This window comes from Dufourea novaeangliae, unplaced genomic scaffold (assembly GCF_001272555.1).
Source record: "Dufourea novaeangliae isolate 0120121106 unplaced genomic scaffold, ASM127255v1 scaffold43, whole genome shotgun sequence".
In the NCBI taxonomy this organism is placed as follows: Eukaryota; Metazoa; Arthropoda; class Insecta; order Hymenoptera; family Halictidae; genus Dufourea; species Dufourea novaeangliae.
The window spans coordinates 142,145-166,725 of NW_015373922.1; the positions used below are offsets into that span (position 1 = coordinate 142,145).

The following is a 24,581-nucleotide window of genomic DNA, read 5'->3' on the forward strand; positions in this document are numbered from 1 at the left end:
CCCCCTATGTCGGCGATTAGGCAACCTAAAAGGGTCGTCACCCCCCTCCACGCGGAGGGCGCCCGGTTACCCAGGTTAAACCCCTGCATTGGCTCCAGTCAGCGGTTGCAAGCGTTCCTCCTACGTTAAACATGTAGCTTCCAGGGTGACTCCCTTCCACCACAAAGGTTAGGTACAATGAAATCTGAGAACCATTCCTTTTTAAATGTCATATGCTCAGACGCTCCAGAATCTGCCAACCACCTGTCAGAATTTTGCAGGATAATTTCTTGTATGGTTGATGCAAAAACTGGCTCTGTACAATCTGAATTCTGCGAATACCTGGGTCCTTTATTATCTTTCTGTTTGTTCCTTTTGCATTCCCTATACCACTGACCAAATTCGTTACAAATTTTACATCTGCTGACCTGTTTTCTTTCTTGTACTGAAAGTTGCGTTGGTTTCCTTTCATTTTTACTGGACTGTGTCTTTTGCCCCTATCTTTTTGACTTTACATAAAAGGCACTTACTGTGGCTTCAGTACTACTATCAGCTTTATTTAACTGATCTTCTTCTAATTGAAGTCGTCTCATTAAGTTATTAAAATCTCTACCTTCTTTGACATTATACCAGACAGTCTTAAAATTTTTAAACCGTGAAGTTAATCCACTGACTATCCTGACCATTATATTTTCACTCAGTTGTTCGCCTTGACTTTCTATTTCGGTTGCTAATTTTGTCTCAGAGATTCTTATGGCAAAGTATTCTTCATATAAAGTCATTATACAAATGTCACTTCTTCTTTCATAAATGTTAACCAAATAACCATACTGCAACTCAAAATCAATTGTGCCTGTTCATCTTCAAGTGCATTAACAATTATAGCCAGTGCTAAACCATCCTTTTTAAACCATTCTTGTTTGACTACTACTGCTTCATTCTCTGTTGGTTTAGGACTCTCTCCAGTGACTATGCCCAACAATCCTTTACTTCTTAGCAATGCTGGCATTTGGTACTTCCACAGTTTAAAATTGGTACCATTGAACTTATGCGTTAATACAATATTTGACCCATTCATTTTTGTTTTATCTTATTGATGCTCTTCCTTTTAATATTTGTCCTTCGTTATTACGCAGCTCTTACTATGTGGCATGGGCCCATAACCTATTGGATATCACGTATTCGAACATATATATATTTATGTATATGTGTTTATTCATATACGTTTTATCATATATGTATAATGTTTATTCACACACGCGGCGAACAGAGAAGAAGGAAGAAGACGGAAGTGACGCCGACCGAGTAACGAAAAACAAAAAGCAATGTGTTCCGGCGTCTCGCTGCCAATATACATGACGAACAAAAAGATTGAAATGAGCAAAAAAAATGTATTATTGTTTAGTAATCATGCTAAAAGTTAAGAAGAATTATGAAAAGAAACTTTTAGATCAGAAAACGAATAATGCAACGCTGAAAATATTCGGAATCGTGTTAAGAATATAGAACTAAAGCAAATAACACATGGAAGAAAGCATATACATATAACGGAAGCAATAATACAGAAAATATAATACATACATACACAGCAAAGCACATACCGAGTGAAAGCTAATGCAAAAGATTCGAAACAAAGCTAAATTGGAAAGTTTACTTGTATGATTACTGCTAAGAACAGTAAAATACGTTAAACATTTCGTAAGTGCGACAATTTTGAAGAATTTCTTCTCGATAAGCCTGCAAATCTCAGGCGTTCTTCGAGCCATTTTGTGACTTTAAAATTTTTGACTTTTAATGCCAAATATGTTATTTCTTTTCGATGAGTCGCACATTCATCGTCGCTATACCATTGTGGAAAATTTTCTTCTACATGATAGGAAATGACGGGAAACATTTCATCTACCATGTGATATTTATTATGAAATTTTGGATATATCGCATCAAATACTTGATTGATAATCCTAAAAACTCTTGAAAAACGTTGACTGGGGACGCAAAGATGTCCAAAGTTAATGTTATCGTTTACTACGTACACCCGAAAAGATATCAACAATTGTTCGTTCCGCGAAAATTGCGCATACGGATCAACAAAAGTATTATAATATTGTACCGCATACAACTCTAATCAGCATACTGATGTTGATAATTCGATAATATGATCATCTATATTCGGTGATATACTGATACTATCATCATCCATATCCTCTTCTGTTATATGCAATGGGACATCAGATATAGACGCGGCTGGTACACATTGCATAATACTATCCCCAGGTATTAACGGTGCGTCATCGTCAGGCATACAATTTCCACTAGTTGAACTGCGTTCTAAATTTGTTAATATACTTTTACGAATTGCAAGACCGCTTTTACCGAAGGATTATGATTGTAAGTGCCACTGTACATACGAAGGACTGAAAAAAAGTTCTCTAAAACATCAGTATTTAACCGAGAAGTTAGTAAAAGCTTTACCCCTTCAAAACGGAGATCAGTCCACAGCTGGACGGTGGCATTTACAGATTGTTGTAATCCCAAAAAAAACGGAGGTTTTTTTAATTTGTCTAAAGACACTACAAACCATGTGTTCATATTATCCAACTGTGTTATTAAATTTTCTTCAACATTAAGGTGACAGTCGGAGAGCGCGCGTTTATTCCGATTGGGATCACTAGCACATCTACTATTTAAATTATCAAATCAATTATTGAGCGTTTCGAAAAAAACTGCTGTGTTTTGTACAGTACTTGTTTCTATACAATGTGTTTGAGAAGCGGTAAGCATGGCAGATGATACGCGTTGGCTAAAAACTTGAAGTGCAAGCTTACAATTCATTTTACCAAAAGAATTTGGACTTTTCGGATAACTTGTAACCTGCACACTTTATCTTCCGCTAAATTCTAAAGAGCTACAACATCGGACCATAAAACCCGAGAACCATTGATCATAAAGTCATTTTTCATTAAACAAAGATTAATTTTTGATGTAAATAATCGAAAAGGAAATAAACTTTTTGGCCATTTCATTCCAAATATGGTTTTTCAATAGTAACTAAGTCATTCGCGACACTCTGTTTACTGGATCCCTGATCAGAAACAACTACTCTCACTTTCAAGCCAGTCTCATACAGTGAATCTAATATTTTGTTCAAAATAACAGACAAATCTGTTTTCTTTACGTCAGATCCAGACACAAAGAAAGCCAATGGTTGTTTCCAATTAGTAAACACCCCGCGTAGCATAAAAACAAGCACTTGTAAACCCACGGCTAAATTTCTACCCAAAAATCCATATCTTTGAAACCTTCAATAATTTGCTTGTTTGGGTGGTAATCCAGACACTTTTTGATAACCATTTCATCAAAATACAGAACACAATTTCGACTATACCTTTCATATGGGCAGATTTAATTTTGAGCGCAGTAAATAAATTTGAGCAGATTCCAGGCCAAATGTTCATTTTACCGAACCATCGAATGATGGTGACAGGATCCGATAGATGAAAACCCAAGACGTTACGTAATTTAATGTACAAAGCTGGCGAAGTGTAATGCATAGTCATGCACAATTGTTGCTCACGGCGATTGTAACGACGCGATCTAAGTGGCGGAAATAATACCATTAAAAAGTTAAAATAAAACCCGAAACTTTTTTTACAATTGCTTTCTTCAAGTATGTATCATCAATCTAACCGGAAGATACTTTATTTTTAAAACGATTAAATGTTTTACTCTTCACCCGTATTTGCAATCAAAGACAATTAGAAATATTCTTCTCTCGCAGTAATATTGCTTCAGTTTCCATCAACCGTTTTTCAGTGGATTGTGTTCACTCTTTGTTGAACTGATATCAAATTCAAAACTTGTGTCACTTTCATTATTATTTGAATCAATAATGCTAATTTCATAAAGTCGCGGTGTTGCATTTCTTTTCAGTTGACCTAACGCGGAATAACTATCGTTTGAAAAATGCCGATTGCATAAGTATTTTTGTTTTAATGTACTATCAGGCAATTCCACCCAATCATCGAGAACGCAGTTTTCCAGCCATGTAATACATCGATCATTGTCATTAATAGAGAAAGAATGAAATAAACTGCCGTCCGTTACATTACGGTTTATTAAACCGCAATTATAATATGAACATTTCTTAAAATGTGTTTTACTGGTCCGACGTTCCATGCACGAATTCTGACAATATTCAATGTAAAAATGGGAAAATGCAAAAGGGCTATATACAACACATAAGAAAGGCAATATGTACAAGAATGCACTACTGATAATAACAATAAGCAGACAAAACAAACGGTTAAACAAATTGTTACCTTCTACTAACCTCTCTAGCTCTACTACTTTCCCGCGCTGAAGTCACTGACACATATTTATCACACATAAATTATTTAGTTTTACTTCTGGCCACAAGAGCGTGGTTATATATTTTCACACTGAATCGGTAACGTTGGGTATTGACACTGAAATGGTAAGGGGGCTTCTGACGCCCTCGAAGCATGGGACCGAAAATCTCATTGCATGTTAGGTCTATTCTTATATTTCGTCTGTGGTATAATGAAATGTTAAAAGAAAGGTCATAGTTGTCCGGCTAACTTCACAGAGGTGTGTTTTAAAGCATCTGTCACAATCTGTCAGTAGAAAGGAGTGGAATAGACAATTATTTCTTTCGATTGTATGCTTATATAGAACGCAAAATTAGCAACGAAGATTTAATAAATAAAAAGTGATACCAAATTATAGAATGCAAGAAGTATACTAAACCGAAAACAACATTAAGGTTATGTCATGAAAGTATTGAACTCAGTTATATTGCAATATGAGTTCACAGTCAGGATGCAACAAATCTAAATGCGAATACCGATACGACAAAAAAAGAAGAAAAAATAAATATATTGAGTCAATGTCGTCATCAAGAACACATTTTAATAAGAAAAGTACAATAGAGACTAAAACAAATTTTGATAATCAAAATATATTAGATACTAAAATCAGACGCTCCTCTGAAGAAATACATAACAAACCCAACAGAGATTACGAAGATTTTTATTTTAGTAAATATAAATATGAGTTTAATAAAATATTTTCAGGAAATTTAAATGTAGTACAAGATATCGAAGATTTCTGGAAATTTGTTAATAAATTTGAAGTTGTACAAAAACAGCACCACATGCCTGATACATCGCTTGATTTTACTCTAAATAAAATTGGTGTACCAGAAACATATCACAAATTACATTGCATTAATTTTAAACTAAGTTTTAGTTTCAATGTATTATTTGCACGTATTCCACCGACTGAAGCTTTAACAAACAAGCAGTTATTGAAATTTCAGAATATACTTATTTTATACTCAGACTTCAAGCAAAAGGAGAAATTTACTAAGTTAAAGAAGCTTAGAGAATCTCAAGCAAACTTACCAGTTAGTCAATATAAAAACGAGATAATTGAATCAGTAAAAAGTGAGCGGGTAGTCATTATAGCTGGTGATACTGGTTGTGGGAAATCCACCCAAGTGCCCCAATTCTTATATGCAGCTAATTTTCAAAAAATTGGTAAATACAATTGTATTTAAAATTCTTAATATTTTGGTATACAACATAAGTATCAACAATAATAACATCAATAAATAAATTCTTATAGCGTGCACCCAACCCAGAAGAATAGCATGTATATCTTTAGCTAAACGTGTTGCTTTTGAAACATTAACAGAGAATCGTAATGATGTTGGTTACCAAATTCGTTTTGAAAAACAAAGAAATCAAGACACTAGAATTACCTTTATAACAGAGGGTCTTCTGTTAAGACAGGTAAAGACAAAAACCTAATAGACAGTAATTAGTTATTAAACATTATATAAAAAATATAAATCTTAATATATCTTGTTTGTGTAGTTATCAGGTGAATCTGAATCATTGCCTTATGACATGGTTGTGTTAGATGAAGTACATGAACGTCATTTACATGGAGATTTTCTCCTTGGCATTATGAAGTGTGTTATTAACCAAGGAAATGATTTAAAACTAGTTCTTATGTCTGCCACTATTAATATTGAACTTTTCAGTAATTACTTTGCGAAAGAAAATGTTAAAGTAATACAAGTATGTTGTTAAAAATAATTCTTAAAAAATATTTTAGAGCCGTGAATGATTACTAAAATTAGTTATTATGAATAGGTTCCTGGGAGGATGTACCCTATTCAGTTATTATATAGACCTATTCCCATAGAAGACATTCGATATAAAAATGATCGGTTTAATCCAAGTCCTTACGTACAAATAATGCAACTAATTGACCAAAAATATTCAGGTGAGACAGAGCGTGGTGCACAAAATAAAATTTTGTATTGTATTATGTTAACAACATATCTTTTCAGCTGATGAAAAAGGTGACTTATTAATATTTTTAAGTGGGATGAGTGAAATTACTGCAGTTGTAGATGCAGCGAAAGAATATAGTCAGAAAAAAAATAACTGGATCATTTTACCACTTCATAGCACTCTATCTATTAGTGAACAAGACAAAGTAAAATTTTATAAACATTTCTTTATTTTACACAACAAATATGTTTAATTATAATATTATACAAATATATTCACTTTTTAAAGGTATTTGATTATGCTCCTGATGGTGTGAGAAAATGTATTGTATCAACTAATATCGCAGAAACTTCTATTACCATAGATGGAATCAGATTTGTTACTGACAGTGGAAAAGTAAAAGAAATGAGCTATGATCCATCATGCAAAATGCAACGACTCAAAGAATTCTGGATTAGCAAAGCAAGCGCAGAGCAACGAAAGGGACGAGCTGGTAGAACAGGACCTGGTGTGTGCTATAGGTATACATATACTTCAATATATACGTATATAATTTATAATACATGTTTTAAAATGTTCTTATAATTTGGTAATGAAAATTTTAAACGTAATACATACTTCTACACAGGCTATACTCAGAAGAAGAATTCATGTCTTTGGAAAAGTATTCAACACCAGAACTACAACGTGTGCCTTTAGATTCGTTACTTTTACAAATGATAGCAATGGGACTTCCAGATACAAGGAAATTTCCATTCATAGAACCACCACCAGCTGAAAGTATAGAAAATTCGATATTATCATTAAAAGAACATGTTGGTATATATACTCACTGAATTTTTTTTCCTTATTGAGTCATATGATAATTAAATTATGTTTTTTTTTTATTTTAGGGTGCACTTACAGACAATGAAAAAATAACATGTATTGGAAAAACACTTGCACGTCTACCTGTTGATATAACAATAGGGAAAATGTTAATAATGGGTTCAATTTTCCACCAAGTGGAACCGGTTTTATCATTAGCTGCTGCTTTAAGCATACAAACACCATTTACAAACAGAGCATATAGAGATTCAGAGTGTGAAGTAATGGAATATAACTTATAAATTTAAATCTTTAAAAATTTTGTCTTGTCACGTATTAATTAACATTTTAAAGACTTCTAGGAAAAAATTGGAATCTGATCACGGCGATCCGATAACATTACTAAATGCGTTTAGAGAATGGTTAGAAGTGAAACAACAAAGTTCTCAAGAATCTAGAGGCGGCGGAAGTAACAGTAGAAAATGGTGTAAAAGAAGAGGCCTCGAAGAACAAAGATTTTATGAAATGACAAAATTACGGACGCAATTCAAGGAATTACTTCAGGTTAATTGATATCTTTTTAACGCTCATTTACTATGCTTATTAAAAAGCACACGTATTTATTCAACAAAATGATTTAAATTTTTTAGGACTGCAATTTATTAAAAAGTTTGTCTGAAGCAAATTCTTCTATGTCTAGTGCAGAACGTGCCATAAGGCACGGAGAATTGAAACTCTTGAAATCTTTAAAAAGAACTTATAAACAAAGTGCACCTAAAAAGCGAAAGCGATTAAAACTGGAATCATTTAATATACACTTAGAAGATGATGATCACGATGATGATGAAATTGACATAAAAGACATTGAATTTCGAATGAAAAACGATCCAAGTCAAGTTCAGAATTTATTAACAGCAGCCACTGCATATAGTTACAAAGACTTAACGATGTTAAAAATAATATTATGTAGCGGTTTATATCCACAATTCGCATGCGCAGATGAATTTAACTATTGTAAGGTAACGTCATTTTGCTTATTTAAAATAGTTTAATTATTTTTTAGAAAGTAATAAATAATTTTGCAGTCAGTAAATGAGCAACTATTTCATACAAAAGCAAAACCATATATAGCGTTACATCCAATGAGTTTCTTTGGAAACCACCCGCAAGTATTACAATTGGAAGAGACTGATATTATATCAATTCCAGGATTCAAAAGTAAAACTCCTGTCAGCTCGAAACATACAATATTAGCATATTTGTAAGCTCTTAGGAACAATTTAAAATAGCAATATATTGTAATTATGGATGTAATTTATATATTTAATTAATTATAATTAACAGATCCCTTTTAGAAACAACAAAACCTTACTTGGTAAATACACTCAGAATGCCTGCTGCACAGACATTACTTTTATTTGCAAATGAAATTGACACAAATAGTACTTTTTCAATGTAAGTAAATATAATACTTAATATGTATAATTAATTTAAAAGAATTTTTTATACATATATAGGTTGGTCCTATTTTTTAGTATAGTATGTGATTCATGGCTAGCATTAGAATGTCCTGTACCTGACAGTGGTCGAACTTTATTAATGAAAGCTACTAAATTACGGAATAAATGGGACTTTTTGTTAAATCAACGATTATCAGGTATGATACAAAATGTATTTAAAAACTAGTAAGTCGTTGTTACTCTTTTTCATTCAAAGCATACTAATTAAGATAATTTTTTAGACTCGAATATTAATAATGAAGTGAAGCAAGATTTTAATGAAGTTGAATATACACTTACTCAAGAGCTAATCGAGTATATGCACACAACAGTTCCATATACAATAAAACGACTATTACCAGCTGATCTTAAAATAATGTATGTAAGAAGTAAAGAAAACGTTATATCAATAAATTCGAATCCTTTTCAATCTGATTTCGCGGTGATTCCCAATTTAATAAAAGGAGGAATCCGGGTATCAAACGCAATTACGTATAACTGGTAAGTTATTACTCATTATATGTATTGTTAAATGAAACAAGTTCTAAATCATAAAATGTCGTAATTATAATTTTTATCTTTTAGTTTGAAAGAAACAGAATGGAGCGATAAACTTTCTATGGAAATGTCAGAAACCGAATGGCATTGTCAAAATTGTAATATGCAAGCAGTTCTCACTAGCATCGAAAAATTACAACATCAAGAATCTTGTACACAGGAACATACAAAGGATACCGAAGAAACTCATGAAAGTAAAAAACGCAAACCCAATACACAAGCATACGAATGTTCGAATTGTTCACAGACTTTGTACCTCACACCAATTGAAATACTTAAACATAAGAAGTCACATATTAAATAATCCTTTTGTATTGCATATAAACTCAATTAAAATATTCTATAAAAACAATATACTTTATATTTTAATTTATGATTTAGATACATGTAGGGTAAACGATACAGTTATTGACTAGGACATAAAAATTGAACACTTTAAATTTCTCCGCATTAATGATGTACCGTTATCAGAAAAGACAATATGTACTACCTTACGTTTGAACCGACAGTTGACCATTTCAGCACAAGCGTTTCGCCGTGAGATCATCGGAAAGGAAAATGCGTAATTTTAACCCTTTGCGCTCGAGGCGCTTTTTCGTCGGGTGAACCAGCAACTCGAGAGTAATCCGCCGCTCCCGCTTATTTCATGAGTTCGTTATTGTTAACTTAAAAAATTTTTAGACACAATAAAACACTTTAAACTCGTATATTTGAACATTAAAAACATAAAAAAAAATTTGAACATAAAAAATATGTAATTTTTTAACTTAATGTATAAAGTTTTTCAATACCATATTACTTTTATCCGTAACATTACGTATAAGTAAAAACTGTTCAATTACACTCGAATTGGAAGCATTTTCATCGCCAGCATCTCTTCAATTCATTCATAACACTTTCTTTAATACATATTGAAAATTGTAAAAGTTTAAAATTGCATTCGTGCGTGATTCCTTATCTCATCTACGTCTGTTTACATTGTATGCCGACTGTCAGTCGCAGGCCTTTGACGTTCGACGCTCGCCAACGCGTTTTTTGGAGCTGGCTGGCTGGCCAAAGTTATTTGAAGATTTATTCAAAGCCTACGGATAAAAGATACAAATAAAAGATGAAAATATCATCGATGCTATGAATAAAACAGGGACTTAAAACCGGTATGAATTTGATACCGACATTATGCCAGTAAAGGTATATCGAAACCGATATATTACCGAAAACCGAAATATATACCGGTATAGTACCGGTACTTTATGTTTCGGTAGAAGCACAAACGAGATATAAGAATAGACCTAACATGCAATGTAATTTTCTGTCCCATGTTTCGAGGGCGTTAGAAGCCCCCTTACCATTTCAGTGTCAATACCCAACGTTACCGATTCAGGGTGAAAATATATAACCACGCTCTTGTGGCCAGAAGTAAAACTAAATAATTTATGTGTGATAAATATGTGTCAGTGACTTCAGCGCGGGAAAATAGTAGAGCTAGAGAGGTTAGTAGAAGGTAACAATTTGTTTAACCGTTTGTTTTGTCTGCTTATTGTTATTATCAGTAGTGCATTCTTGTACATATTGCCTTTCTTATGTGTTGTATATAGCCCTTTTGCATTTTCCCATTTTTACATTGAATATTGTCAGAATTCGTGCATGGAACGTCGGACCAGTAAAACACATTTTAAGAAATGTTCATATTATAATTGCGGTTTAATAAACCGTAATGTAACGGACGGCAGTTTATTTCATTCTTTCTCTATTAATGACAATGATCGATGTATTACATGGCTGGAAAACTGCGTTCTCGATGATTGGGTGGAATTGCCTGATAGTACATTAAAACAAAAATACTTATGCAATCGGCATTTTTCAAACGATAGTTATTCCGCGTTAGGTCAACTGAAAAGAAATGCAACACCGCGACTTTATGAAATTAGCATTATTGATTCAAATAATAATGAAAGTGACACAAGTTTTGAATTTGATATCAGTTCAACAAAGAGTGAACACAATCCACTGAAAAACGGTTGATGGAAACTGAAGCAATATTACTGCGAGAGAAGAATATTTCTAATTGTCTTTGATTGCAAATACGGGTGAAGAGTAAAACATTTAATCGTTTTAAAAATAAAGTATCTTCCGGTTAGATTGATGATACATACTTGAAGAAAGCAATTGTAAAAAAAGTTTCGGGTTTTATTTTAACTTTTTAATGGTATTATTTCCGCCACTTAGATCGCGTCGTTACAATCGCCGTGAGCAACAATTGTGCATGACCATGCATTACACTTCGCCAGCTTTGTACATTAAATTACGCAACGTCTTGGGTTTTCATCTATCGGATCCTGTCACCATCATTCGATGGTTCGGTAAAATGAACATTTGGCCTGGAATCTGCTCAAATTTATTTACTGCGCTCAAAATTAAATCTGCCCATATGAAAGGTATAGATCGAAATTGTGTTCTGTCTTTTGATGAAATGGTTATCAAAAAGTGTCTGGATTACCACCTAAACAAGCAAATTATTGAAGGTTTCAAAGATATGGATTTTTGGGTAGAAATTTAGCCGTGGGTTTACAAGTGCTTGTTTTTATGCTACGCGGGGTGTTTACTAATTGGTAACAACCATTGGCTTTCTTTGTATCTGGATCTGGCGTAAAGAAAACAGATTTGTCTGTTATTTTGAACAAAATTTTAGATTCACTGTATGAGACTGGCTTGAAAGTGAGAGTAGTTGTTTCTGATCAGGGATCCAGTAAACAGAGTGTCGCGAATGACTTAGTTACTATTGAAAAACCATATTTGGAATGAAATGGCCAAAAAGTTTATTTCCTTTTCGATTATTTACATCTTTTTAAAAGTATTAGAAATAATTTAATGAAAAATGATTTTATGATCAATGGTTTTTGGGTTTCATGGTCCGATGTTGTAGCTTTTTGGAATTTAGAGAAAGATATAACCACACGCGCAGCTTACAAGTTATCCAAAAAGCATATTCGTTCAAATTCTTTTGATAAAACGAAATGTAAGCTTGCACTTCAAGTTTTTAGCCAACGCGTGTCATCTGCCATGCTTACCGCTTCTCAAACACATTGTATAGAAACAAGTACTGTACAAAACACAGCTGTTTTTTCCAAACGTTCAATAATTTATTTGATAATTTAAATAGTAGATGTGCTAGTGATCCCAATCCGAATAAATGCGCGCTCTGCGACTGTCACCGTAATGTTGAAGAAAATTTAATAACACAGTTATTAATTTTATAATATAATTTTAATAATATTATAAATATATTATAAATAAATTTAATAATACTATCGAATAAAAATTTATTTGTTTGAAATAAGTATTTATATTATTATTCGTATAAAACCTTATTTAACAAAAAATTTCGATGCATTATTAACGAAAAAAATTGTGAATACAATTGTATTTAACCTTTTTTTGTTATGTCAATGCCACACCGAGAGACAAAGGTGTGTATGATAGCACCCATACAGTATTATGTTCAGTTTAAGTGTACATGCGCAATTATTTCTTTAATTATTGAATATGCGAATAAATATTTTATATGAACGTTGTTCGATTTCATGGAATAAACTTAATAGAATATTTGAATTTTTTTTAATATGTTTTTTCCAAACGTTCAATAATTTATTTGATAATTTAAATAGTAGATGTGCTAGTGATCCCAATCCGAATAAATGCGCATCAGAGACTTTAAGAATAATGTAACTTTTTTAAAGGAACTGTATATGTTTAGTATTATCATGTTACGAGTAATAATTTTTACGATAACTGTACGAATGTGGCTGGCAAATATCAAGTTCGGATAGCATCTTTTTTTTTCGTTCATACAGTTATCCGAGAATTTATTACTCAAACAGAACTTTCAAATGTGTCTTTGAATTCATCTTAAAATCGTTCATAACACGACATTAATAAAAACATATAGTTCTGTTTAAAAATATTATATTGTATATTAAAATCTCTGTAAATAACAATAAAAAGAAATTAAAACATTCTATTAAGTAAAACAACTTTTATATAAAACAGTTTTTCGTATGAATTTGTTACGTATGAAGAATTTTCTATCATACTTCTCGCTCTAATAGTCTGAGCTCGCACCCGGCAAAGGAAAACGCTCTTACGGTTTCGTTATCTCTTGAGTAAACGAGGGAGTAAAACCCGTTCCCACGGCGTAGTAACCAAAAAATAGGAAGCGTGACGCAACTTCAACTGTCAAAAATTTCCTTATATGGAAATTTCATAGCATCCCCATCAATTTCTACGCCTATATGAACCCGTTGATTTCAACCCCCGGGGGATCAGAACTATACCGTCGACTTTAGAGTCACGTCGCGTCACGTTCTTGTGAGTTGGTCATTACGTTAGTGACATCGGGCTAAAGTTCCCTTTCGAATCCAGTTAACCTTGTAGTAAACCGTGAACACTTTATTTGTATTCCGACTAGAATTACTTCGGCATTATTCCGTAAAATCCACTCGCAACCCCCGCATCGCCAATGCGTTAACACCGAGCACCTATTTGTTTCGGTAATAGTTATTATTTCATTATTACTTACTACTACGCGACTACACTACACAACACATTTGTAACGAAAGACAGATTAATTATACTGTTATTTTATAAATCTGTGTAGTTCAATTTTAAATCCATAACACGATCCAGAAATCTGTAGTATTATCGATATACTAGTTTCCTCTAGTTTAGAATATTAGGTCGACCGTTCCCACAGTAATACAACTTTACCGCTCGAGTTGTATTAATTACAAATTCAAAGGTTACGAGGGACTAACTAACATTTCCTAACGGCTCCCTGATTTCGCATCAGGTTCGTCCGTGCATTACACTTTTCCAAGAGTATTTCCAACCCAGTGGCTCTCCGATTTCGCATCGGATTCGTCCTCGTTTTCAAACATCCTAGCGGCTCTCTGGCTTCGCGTCAGATTCGTCCGCGCACCTTCCTAATAAACTCGTACCATATTCCTTGGAAAACCTAAACTCGCCGGCCTTTCGTGTTGCTACGGCCCGGGCTCGTAACATAGATAACATATTTATACATTTATAACACGAACTTTCTTAGCAAACTTTGCAATATGATGATCTTTGACATTCATATTCAATATTTTATTGTATAAATTTACATTAAATTACACGCAACATTGCGGAACAGTATGTCGTTTAAATTTTACATTTATTATACGCAAATTATTTATATAGTCATGTATTTACATAAGAATAAACTTACTAAAATTTGTACAATTTAATATACAGTATATGTAAATTACGTCCATGGCAAAAAATTTGAAAACATGAAACATCCTATAATCATATATCCCAGAAAGTAGGTTAATATAAGTTTATCTTGCAAAGCATATTCCTTTTGTGTTAAAAAAAATACTTTCCATTTAGAATATATATTTTCTTTATTTTCAAATGCCATGTCATCGTCACAGTGTGATGTAGGACACATGGTTAAAGCACAATACCAATAAAGTAATGGACTTGCTGAACACAATAACCGTGTGCTTACTTGAATGTGTACATAAAGAATGCAAAATATAGTCATAAATAAACCGTGAACAATGAACACTAACATTTCAGCAGGCTATTTCTTTAGTTTAGTGACTTCTGCTGTATCAGCACTTTCAACAAATCCTAATGTACAAAAATATTTTCTGTGCTCAGTAATATATTCTTTCACACATGTAATAATAATGTATAGGAGTGGAAATGCTAAAATAAAATTTGGTATTTGCTTCATTTCGTAATATTTTAAAAATCCTACATTCCAATATTTTGTTTGTACATAAGAGTATGCTATTGGAAGTTTAGCATGACACCATTCTATATTATCATTACTTGATAATACTAAATTATTTAATACGCTGTAGTTAAGAACATGTTCAGGAATAGATATTTCATTTGAATAAGGAACACAAAATATAACATAATTATATATTTGTAACATAAGAAATGGTACTATTGATATAATTATTGTATTACACATGAAACAAATACTTTTTAAAGTAGTCATTTTGAATAAAAATTGACTCAAAGTTCTAAATGAAAAATTTTCATATTTTGTTACAAAGCTATAGCACAATCTTTTGAATTCAAAATACATGGGAAAGCCAATATTAATTATACCATTTGATCTTGTAAAAATAGATAAACCTATTGGAAAACCTACATATTTGTCCAGAATAATAGATCTTAACATACTGTAATATGTTAAGTAAGCAAATAAAGATTCTGAATAAATAGCAGAAAAAAATATAGTAGCCGGATTTATGCAATAAAGTATTGCTGCTTTGTAAGCTGTGCTTGTTCTTCGTAACACTACTTTACTGAGATCATAAAAGATAATAGCGGATTTTATAAAACATATGGCATTAATTAGTATGCCAGCAATAATTATAGAGCTATTAATATTCAATACTAAAAACACTCTTAAACAAGCAGCAACAAACCGAATTAATATGGGATACAATGGATAGAATGCCAAAGTATTTTCGTAGGTATAGCCATATTTTGTAATATGTATAAAGTATTCACTATCCCATCGTGTGAGACCACCAAATAATAATACAACCACATTGTCATATAATGATATTTGTTGAGACTTATCAACGGGGCTTCTAAATGCATCTGCATAATGATCAGGACACAAAATATTGAAAATAAATTGCAAAATTAAAACTGTTATCCTACTAAGTATTGCAAACCAAAAAACCTTTCTTCTTGGCTCATACATTGTTATTACATTACATACCCATAAGTACATTAACACGTTACTTAATTATGCTTGTTTTTTACCAAGATTAAACTACTAATAATTTTAGCATCATTAAAATAAATCCTTACTTATCTCGTAAGAAATGTGACTCATTCTTTGTGGTTTCCTGTGTTTTCTTATCAAGCAAAGACGTAGATATTCTCAACATATTATATATATAGTGGTAACTCTTTTCCCTGTCCACAATTCTTACTTTACAAGAGTGTGAAGCTAGAACAAATAATAAAGTCACAGTGTGTTAATAAATCTCTGGAATCTTTGCCTTCATTATTAATATAAAAGATGCATGTTTTGTTTTATTTATTTATTATTTATTACTGTTTTGCATTTACTTGTGGTAATGTAACAAATTCTAATATTTATAATAATCCCGGAGTTACACTTAATTTGAATTGTAAGTATCTACTTCAATAACAGCATAATATCTCAAATAATTTCTTAGTGTATCATATTATAATTAAAATAACATAGATATTAACCACATAATGAATTATTCGAAAATAATAATTTGAAGATAATAAACCAAGAGAGATCGAGTTCGGGAATCATAAACAGAGATTATTAGAATGGTTGCTTACTGGATGTTGGGGAGATGACTGTAACAAAAAAAACTTCGAAGAAAAAACAGTAGAATATCCTGGGTATGACGGATGGTACAACAATGTTGGACGACCAGAATTAGGAGCAATTGATACTCCTTTATTGAGGAGGTGGCCAGCTGCCTACGATGATGGTGTATACAAGCCTTCAGGCCATAATAGACCAGAACCATTAGAGCTGAGTGACAAATTACTTAGTGGTAATATTGGATCCAAATCCAGAACAGGGAAAAATGCATTACTTGTATTTTTTGGTATGCTGCAAAATATTGAATTTATTAAGAATAAATTTAATGACAACAAAATGGTATAGAATTTTCTAAATTATAAGTGGTTGTTAGTATAAAAATAATATCAACAGGACAACACGTTGTAGAAGAAATTTTAGATGCACAAAGACCTGCATGTCCACCAGAATACTTCAATATTAAAATTCCAAGTGGTCATCGTTATAGAATAAAACCTGGACATTCTGAAATGCCAGTATTACGTACACGTTACGATAGGGAAACTGGACATTCTCCTAATAATCCACGTCAACAGGTTTCCAATTTAAATTTAATAGCTACTATTTACTTAATATTCAAAGGACATGCATAATTTCAAACTGATACGCTAATATTGCAGTTAAATGAAATAACTCCATTTTTGGATGGTGGACTCATTTATGGTACCTCCAAAGCATGGTCAAATATTTTAAGAACTTACTCAAATGGAACCTTTGATCCTAATGGGTTATTAGCGGCATCTCATGACAACTTATATCCTGAATATAATACTGACAAATTGCCTATGTTTAATCCACCCCCTCCAATACATCATTACAAATACATTGAGCGACATTATACAGAGAAAGTCGAAAGATTTTTTAGTAAGTAACATTTTATTTTTTAAATAGATAACATATTTATATATTTATTCCACAAACTTTTTTAGCAAACTCTGCAATATGATGATCTTTAGGTGTACATTCATATTCAATATTTTCTGCATATGGCATAGGTACATCAATACCAGTACAACGAATGGCGGGGGCATCAAGCTGAAAAAATACTGGATTTTCCATAATTGTAGCTACTATTTCGGAACCTACTCCGCAAGTAGGCCATCCTAATTCAACAGTCATTAATTTATGAGTTTTTGAAACTGATGTAAAAATTGTGTCCCAATCTAATGGCCTAAGAGAACGTAAATTAATAACTTCTGCTTCTATGCCTTCCTCTGCTAGAATTTCAGCTGCTTGCAATGTGTAAACGGTCGCTTGGCCATGTGAAGTTAATGTAATATGGTTACCCGGCTTTTCAATTTTAGCTTTGCCAATCGGTATCAAAAAATCTTTGTCCATAGCTTCATCTGATACAGGAAACGTAAAATTATAAAGTACTTCACTTTCTAAAACTATAACTGGATCAGGATCTCTAATGGCAGCTTTTAAACATCCTCTATAATCTTCACAGGTTGTAGGGGACATGACTTTCAAACCAGGACAGCCCATATACCATGCACCAAAACACTGTGAATGTTGTGCTGCTAAACCTTTAGCATTACCGTTTGGACCGCGAAATACAATTGGCACATTATATTTTCCTGCACTCATATATAAGTTTTTAGCTGCTCCATTTATTATACGATCTATAGCTTGCATTGAGAAGTTGAAAGTCATAAATTCACATATTGGTTTTAAACCAGCGAGTGCTGCACCAATAGCTATACCACAAAAGCCACCTTCTGTTATAGGTGTATCAATCAATCTTTTATCTCCATATTTTTTCCAAAGACCTTTTGTTACTTTATAAGCACCATCATACTGGGCAACTTCTTCTCCCAAAATAAATACTTTTTCATCTCTTGCCAATTCTTCGTCGAGAGCTGCATTTAATGCATCTCTTACACTCATTTTCGTTACATATCTATATTCTTTTCTTTGACAGATACGTAATATATTTGATAATAGTGTATTTCTCAAAGGAGTCAAAAAATACATTTTAAGTAGAATAATTGTAGCTATTAAAACGAATGTGATGCACTTGTATGTTTTAGAGTTAGGAAATCCAAGAGGAAACGAAAACCCATTCCTTCTCACTTTTGGTATAATTTGGTTTAGATGGCATAATCTTATAGCAAATTATATAAGACGTCAACAACGCAATTGGCCTGGTGAAAAAGTTTACAATGAAGCTCGTAGGTGGGTAATAGCAACACAACAACATATCGTTACAAATAAATGGTTACCTCAATGGTTGGGAACAAATCTTCTTCCATACAATGGTAATTCATTTATAAATATCACATTTTATAAAAGTTATAAAAAGCAGTCATGAATTCCGCTTAATTTCGCTTTTATCTAATTTTAATTATTTTTCAAAAGGTTACGATCCAAGTATTGACCCACAAATAGATCAATTCTTCCAAGCTGCAGCTTTTCGATTTGGTCACACTTTAGTGCCACCAGGTATCACTCAAAACTTTTTCATTAAATTTATCTTTAACAAGCTAAACATTGCACATATTGTAATACAAACAACTGCTTCCAATGACATATAAAGATATGTTTTCACAGCCTACTTCAGAATCTACTGTTATTTTTCATTTTAAAACATACTAATTTGAACAACTTTTTAAATAGGCGTTTATTTGCGGGACTATGGAAGAAATGGTTGTAAACTAAAACAGAATTCTCAAGCAATTAGAACGTGCAATAACTATTGGATGTCAGAGGTACTATAACAAATTAATAGTTGTTAATATTGTCTTAATATACATAACTCTTTTTGCATAGAATTCCATTTTTGCAAATTTGACAAAGGTGGAAGGAATTATTGATATAGAACATTTGATAATGGGAATGACTGTTCAATTGTGTGAAGAAGAAGACCACAAAGTAGTGGAAGACTTGAGAGGTAGTTTATTTGGTCCACTTGAATTTTCCAGAAGAGACTTAATGGCACTTAATATACAAAGAGGACGTGATCATGGACTTCCAGATTATAATACTGCTCGAATGGCATATAATCTACACACAGTTAATAACACATCGCACTTTAAAAATATAGCTCCAGAAGTATGTATTCAAGTTGTGTATCTATCCTTAATTAAATATAATTATTTACATTTTATACTAAACATCATTTTATTATTATTTTATATTTTATATCAAGAGTTCATTGGAATTCTTAAAACTACACAATTTTTCCTTTGACAATGTTGATACATGGATAGGAGGAATTTTAGAAACCACCGATGGACCTGGAGAATTATTTCAAGCTATTATACTCGATCAATTTCAACGTATTCGTGCTGGAGACAGATTTTGGTATAAAAATTCAAAAAATAAGTAAGTTATTTGTAATCCAAAAAATATTGTTTTTATAAGTTTCTACTCTACATGTTTCGTATTAATATTTGCAATAATATATGTTAGCCTCTTCACTAATGATGAAATTAAAAGACTGGAACGTTTTTCATTTTATGACATACTGATACTTGTTACTACAATGGATCATAATGATATTCCACGTAATCCTTTTAGAGTACCTACATCAGGTATGGTTGACATTAGTTGTTAAATGCTTTCCTAAATATTAATATAAATTTCTTTCTATGTTAGATAAGGAAATCCATCCTGATTGTTATAAAAATGAAGTTATTCAGAAGGGTAACTGCAAAAACTTTGATAATATAAGTATATCTTGTTACCATGCTAAACAAATCACTATTGATGAAGTTGATAAATGTACAGAGCCTGGAACATATGATTACTTCTACAATAGTAGTATATCTTTTGTTTCAACATTTGCAGGATTATTTACTATTTTTTGTTGTAAGACATCCTGCTTACATACAATTTTCTGATATGTACTACTACAAAATGAGTTGGCATTTATTATATACTTTTTAACAGGTTTTATAACACTGCTGTATTATCAATCAAGATTAAAATTGAGAAAAAAAAACCAATATCAATCAAAGTGTAGGAAATCACATACAATAACAGATCAAGCTACTACAATGTTTCCTGGTAAATTTTGAAATATTTAGTATACAATTGAAAAGCATATTGTTAATACAATTTCTCTTATTAGTGAATGAATGGCAAGATAAAAAATTACCGTTGAGACATATAATTATTGTTTTTAACATGAAGAAACAGCAATTGGAAGTAAAAAATTACTTAGGACTTATGATACGAGCAATAGATTTGGTGCATTGTGAAATAATAAAGGTATACAGTATAATACTTATCCATATCTTAGATAAACAAAACAATAAGAATTATTTCATAAACAATATTATACTATTTAACAGGTGTATATTACTTCTGATGGCAATTATGTTATGCTTAGAGTGCATCATAATTATGATTTAGTCTTAAAATTTGACTCAGACTATTTAAAAACATTTTTTCTTCAAGCTATGAAGCAATTTATTACAGAATTAAACACAGTTTCGATACAAAATATTGTAAATATTACAATCAAAGAATTGTTAAAACAAGCAGTTACCAAAAGAAGTCGACAAAAACGATTAGAACAATTTTTCCGTGTAGTTTTTTCACAGGTACAATAGATAACATATAACAAGCAATTGAATATCATTCAATTTCAATCATTTAGAATGAAGTTATACATATATCATATATACTAACAATAACACATTTTATACTTTGAAGGCACTTCACATAACACACACAGAAGAAGAAATATTAAAAATAGATTCAGCAGTGGCAAAAGAAGTAATTTACACTGAATTAACGTTAATAGAATTTTCTGAAGCACTAAGTATGAGACCAGACTCGGAATTCATCAAAAAGGTAAAAACGTTTTAGTTTTTATACATGAAGTTACATGTATAACAAGTTTAAAATTTAATTTTCAGATATTTAATTTAGTTGATAAAGATAAAAACGGTTTCATATCATTTAGAGAATTTCTTGATATGTTAATTATATTTTTGAAAGGTTCTGTAGAAGAAAAAGTAAAACTAATGTTTGATATGTATGATATAAATGGAACAGGGAGATTAAAAAGGGAAGATTTTAAAAATATGTTAAGGTATGTCAATTAAATAACACTGATGCAGTGTATATTTGATAGTAATTTAATTTTATCCTAACTAATATTGTTAGATCACTCATGGAAACAGTTAATGCAGATGTAACTGATAATAATTTAGAAACTTTAGTGCAATCAATGATGTGTCATGCAAATATAGCAACAAAGGAAACTATAAGTTTGCAAGATTTTCAACAAATCCTTAGTGATTTTGAGAATAAATTAAACTATGCAGAATTAGAATTTAATATAAATACAGACGGAAAACATAAAAAATTACATATTGGAGCATCTACGTTCAAATCAACTTTTGTGGGAAAAGTACAGAGAACAATAGAAAGTTTATATGCAGATCCAAATGAATTACGAACAAGAATCGGTGGTAACAGTGAAATGAAATCAAATATAAATCAAGAAAAAAGTAATAATATACATGAAAATGAAAAAATTGTTGAACATGTTCCACATTCTCAATATTATTGGTGTCCTTCAATGAAATATCTTGCAAATAAAAAATTACAAATATTTTGGCTATGTTTGTATACCTTGATTCTTCTTGGTACTTTTACAGAAAGATTTTATTGTAAGTGTTTTTTAAATTTTTGTAAACTTAAAATATTTTTCACATTTTACTGATATATTATTGTAGATTACTCTATAGAACAAGAACACTTTGGTTTAAGACATATTTTAGGATACGGTTTAGCAATTACTAGAGGTGCAGCATCTGGAGTAATGTTCACATACTCAATACTTCTAATTACAATGTGTCATAATACAATTACAATTTTAAGAGACACTATTTTACAATTATATATACCTTTCGATTCTATGATTGAAATGCATAAATACATTGCTTGTTGGGGATTATTTTTTACAGGTAAACAGTGTTGTTTTTTTGAAGTTGAAATATAATACCAATTATTCAACCAAAGTGTACTAATATTAACACTTCATAAAATTTTAGTACTTCATATAATTGGTCATGGGTTTAACTTCTATCATATTTCAACCCAGAATACTGATGACTTAACGTGTTTGTTTCCTAATTACTTTCATGCGTAAGTACTTTACAGTAAATACTACAGAAATTTCAAATTAATACAAAAGTTGTATTTCAGTACACATGAATTGCCTAAATTCCATTACTGGTGTTTTCAAACGATAACAGGATTAACAGGAATTCTTTTAACTATAATAACAGGATTAATATACCTGTGCTCTTTACCAAATATACGCAGAATACTTTATAATTGGTTTTCAATGACACATTCTTTATATTATATTTTCTATATTTTACTAATATTACATGGAGCAGGAAGGCTGGTTCAAGTACTTTTAGCACAAAATTAATATAAAAATCTAATTTAATTTTATAATTCAAAAATTATAACTTTTATTGAATGACAGGAACCATTCTTCTATTACTTTTTTCTGGGTCCACTAACTTTATTTATATTCGATAAAATTACTACTCTGACAAGAAAAACAATCGAAATACCTATCTTAAAGGCAGACATATTACCATCAGGTAAAATAATTTATCAAATCACTATGAAGTATACCTGTTTTTTATATTGCATATGCTCAAAATTATGAAAAGATTTTTTATTGTGTATTTGTTATAGATGTGATTTGCATTGTGTTCCCTAAGCCACCCAATTTTCAATATAAATCAGGTCAATGGATTAAGATTGCATGTCCTGCATTAGAAACAAATGAATATCATCCATTTACACTATCATCTGCCCCTTATGAAACACATTTAAGTATACACATTAGAGCAGTCGGACCATGGACAACTAAAATTAGGAATAGATTAGATCCTACTATAACACCTGATCAACCATTACCAATGGTATTTAAACATATTATAAAATTTAATTAATCTCTATTGATCCTATATATTTATCTATTTCTAATAGATTCATATAGCTGGTCCCTATGGTGACAGCCACCAAGATTGGTACAAATATGATGTAACTATAATGATAGGAGGTGGAATAGGAGTTACACCATTTGCATCAATATTAAAGGATATTGTATTCAAATCAAACCATGTATCAAATTTGGGATGTAAAAAAGTACTTTCGACAGTCTATATCATTTAAAAGAAATAATTTTTCAAATTAATTTTGACATTAATTAATAGGTATATTTCCTTTGGGTAACAAGAACACAAAAACAATTTGAATGGATGGTTGATATCATAAGAAATCTTGAAAATGCAGATGTTAACAATACTGTAATATTTCATATTTTTATCACACAATTTTATCAGAAATTTGACTTACGAACAATATTACTGGTAAGATATCTACAAAACTAAGTTAACACACACACACACGCACGCACACAGCTCTCTCTCTCTCTCTCTCTCTCTCTCTCTCTCTCTCTCTATCTCTCTCTACATACACACAAAATAATTCATTTTTTAATACACAAAATAGTAGGAAAAGAAGTAAATAACTGAAATATTTTTCAGTACATTTGTGAACGACATTTTCAGAAAATTTCAAACAAATCTTTATTCACTGGTTTAATAGCAATAACACATTTTGGAAAACCAAATTTTTCACAGTTTCTCATGTCTGTTCAGAAATTACATCCTACAGTAAGTAATACCAAAATTTATGCTTATTTTTAATATTATTTTATTGCTAACATTTTATAAAACATTTCAGATTAATAGGATTGGAGTTTTCAGCTGTGGATCACCATCTATGATACAAGCTATAGATGTAGCTTGTAAGTCTATTACTCTTAATGAAAAACTTAATGTTTTATTTCAACATCACTTTAAGAGTTTCTAAGCATGTAATTAACTAATGCGGAATGTATCTTATCTTTATAAAATTAATTATAATCATATTAACATGTGGCTTAATGCGAATGAAAAAATATGTACAATGACATTTTATTCATAACATTGTATTACATGTTCATGTATG

The 24,581-nt window shown here is 31.2% G+C and overlaps 5 protein-coding genes across 5 annotated transcripts; 2 read left to right on the forward strand and 3 right to left on the reverse strand.

The window, feature by feature from the left end:
* Positions 1-125: 125 nt before the first annotated feature.
* Positions 126-1,057, reverse strand: LOC107194495. The gene is made up of 3 exons (XM_015584137.1): positions 811-1,057; positions 510-745; positions 126-371 (listed from the first exon to the last, which is right to left on the reverse strand). Exons 1-3 carry the CDS (start codon positions 1,055-1,057, stop codon positions 126-128), a joined length of 729 nt encoding a protein of 242 aa, XP_015439623.1.
* A 3,516-nt stretch (positions 1,058-4,573) lies between these two features.
* Positions 4,574-9,470, forward strand: LOC107194506 (probable ATP-dependent RNA helicase DHX34). The gene is made up of 15 exons (XM_015584148.1): positions 4,574-5,537; positions 5,626-5,792; positions 5,877-6,083; positions 6,159-6,291; positions 6,359-6,507; positions 6,591-6,823; positions 6,931-7,117; positions 7,196-7,390; positions 7,464-7,673; positions 7,760-8,128; positions 8,195-8,370; positions 8,454-8,564; positions 8,645-8,766; positions 8,851-9,109; positions 9,194-9,470. The coding sequence occupies exons 1-15, from the start codon at positions 4,802-4,804 to the stop codon at positions 9,468-9,470; spliced, it is 3,531 nt and encodes a 1,176-aa protein (XP_015439634.1). The 5' UTR covers positions 4,574-4,801.
* A 4,995-nt stretch (positions 9,471-14,465) lies between these two features.
* LOC107194503 (GPI mannosyltransferase 2) lies at positions 14,466-15,938 on the reverse strand. Its single transcript, XM_015584144.1, is given in 1 exon segment — positions 14,466-15,938. A coding segment is annotated over 1 exon segment (1,473 nt).
* A 47-nt stretch (positions 15,939-15,985) lies between these two features.
* Positions 15,986-24,443, forward strand: LOC107194496 (dual oxidase-like). Its single transcript, XM_015584138.1, has 26 exons — positions 15,986-15,991; positions 16,536-16,833; positions 16,941-17,122; positions 17,207-17,450; positions 18,620-18,847; positions 18,948-19,031; positions 19,206-19,297; positions 19,359-19,640; positions 19,738-19,913; positions 20,001-20,122; positions 20,187-20,399; positions 20,481-20,597; positions 20,662-20,801; positions 20,885-21,136; positions 21,249-21,389; positions 21,455-21,630; positions 21,705-22,213; positions 22,280-22,510; positions 22,598-22,691; positions 22,752-22,962; positions 23,041-23,161; positions 23,259-23,488; positions 23,556-23,714; positions 23,783-23,938; positions 24,116-24,244; positions 24,315-24,443. Exons 1-26 carry the CDS (start codon positions 15,986-15,988, stop codon positions 24,441-24,443), a joined length of 4,722 nt encoding a protein of 1,573 aa, XP_015439624.1.
* On the reverse strand, positions 17,487-18,563 carry LOC107194494 (pyruvate dehydrogenase E1 component subunit beta, mitochondrial-like). The gene has a single exon (XM_015584136.1). It carries the CDS (start codon positions 18,561-18,563, stop codon positions 17,487-17,489), a length of 1,077 nt encoding a protein of 358 aa, XP_015439622.1.
* Positions 24,444-24,581: the final 138 nt, after the last annotated feature.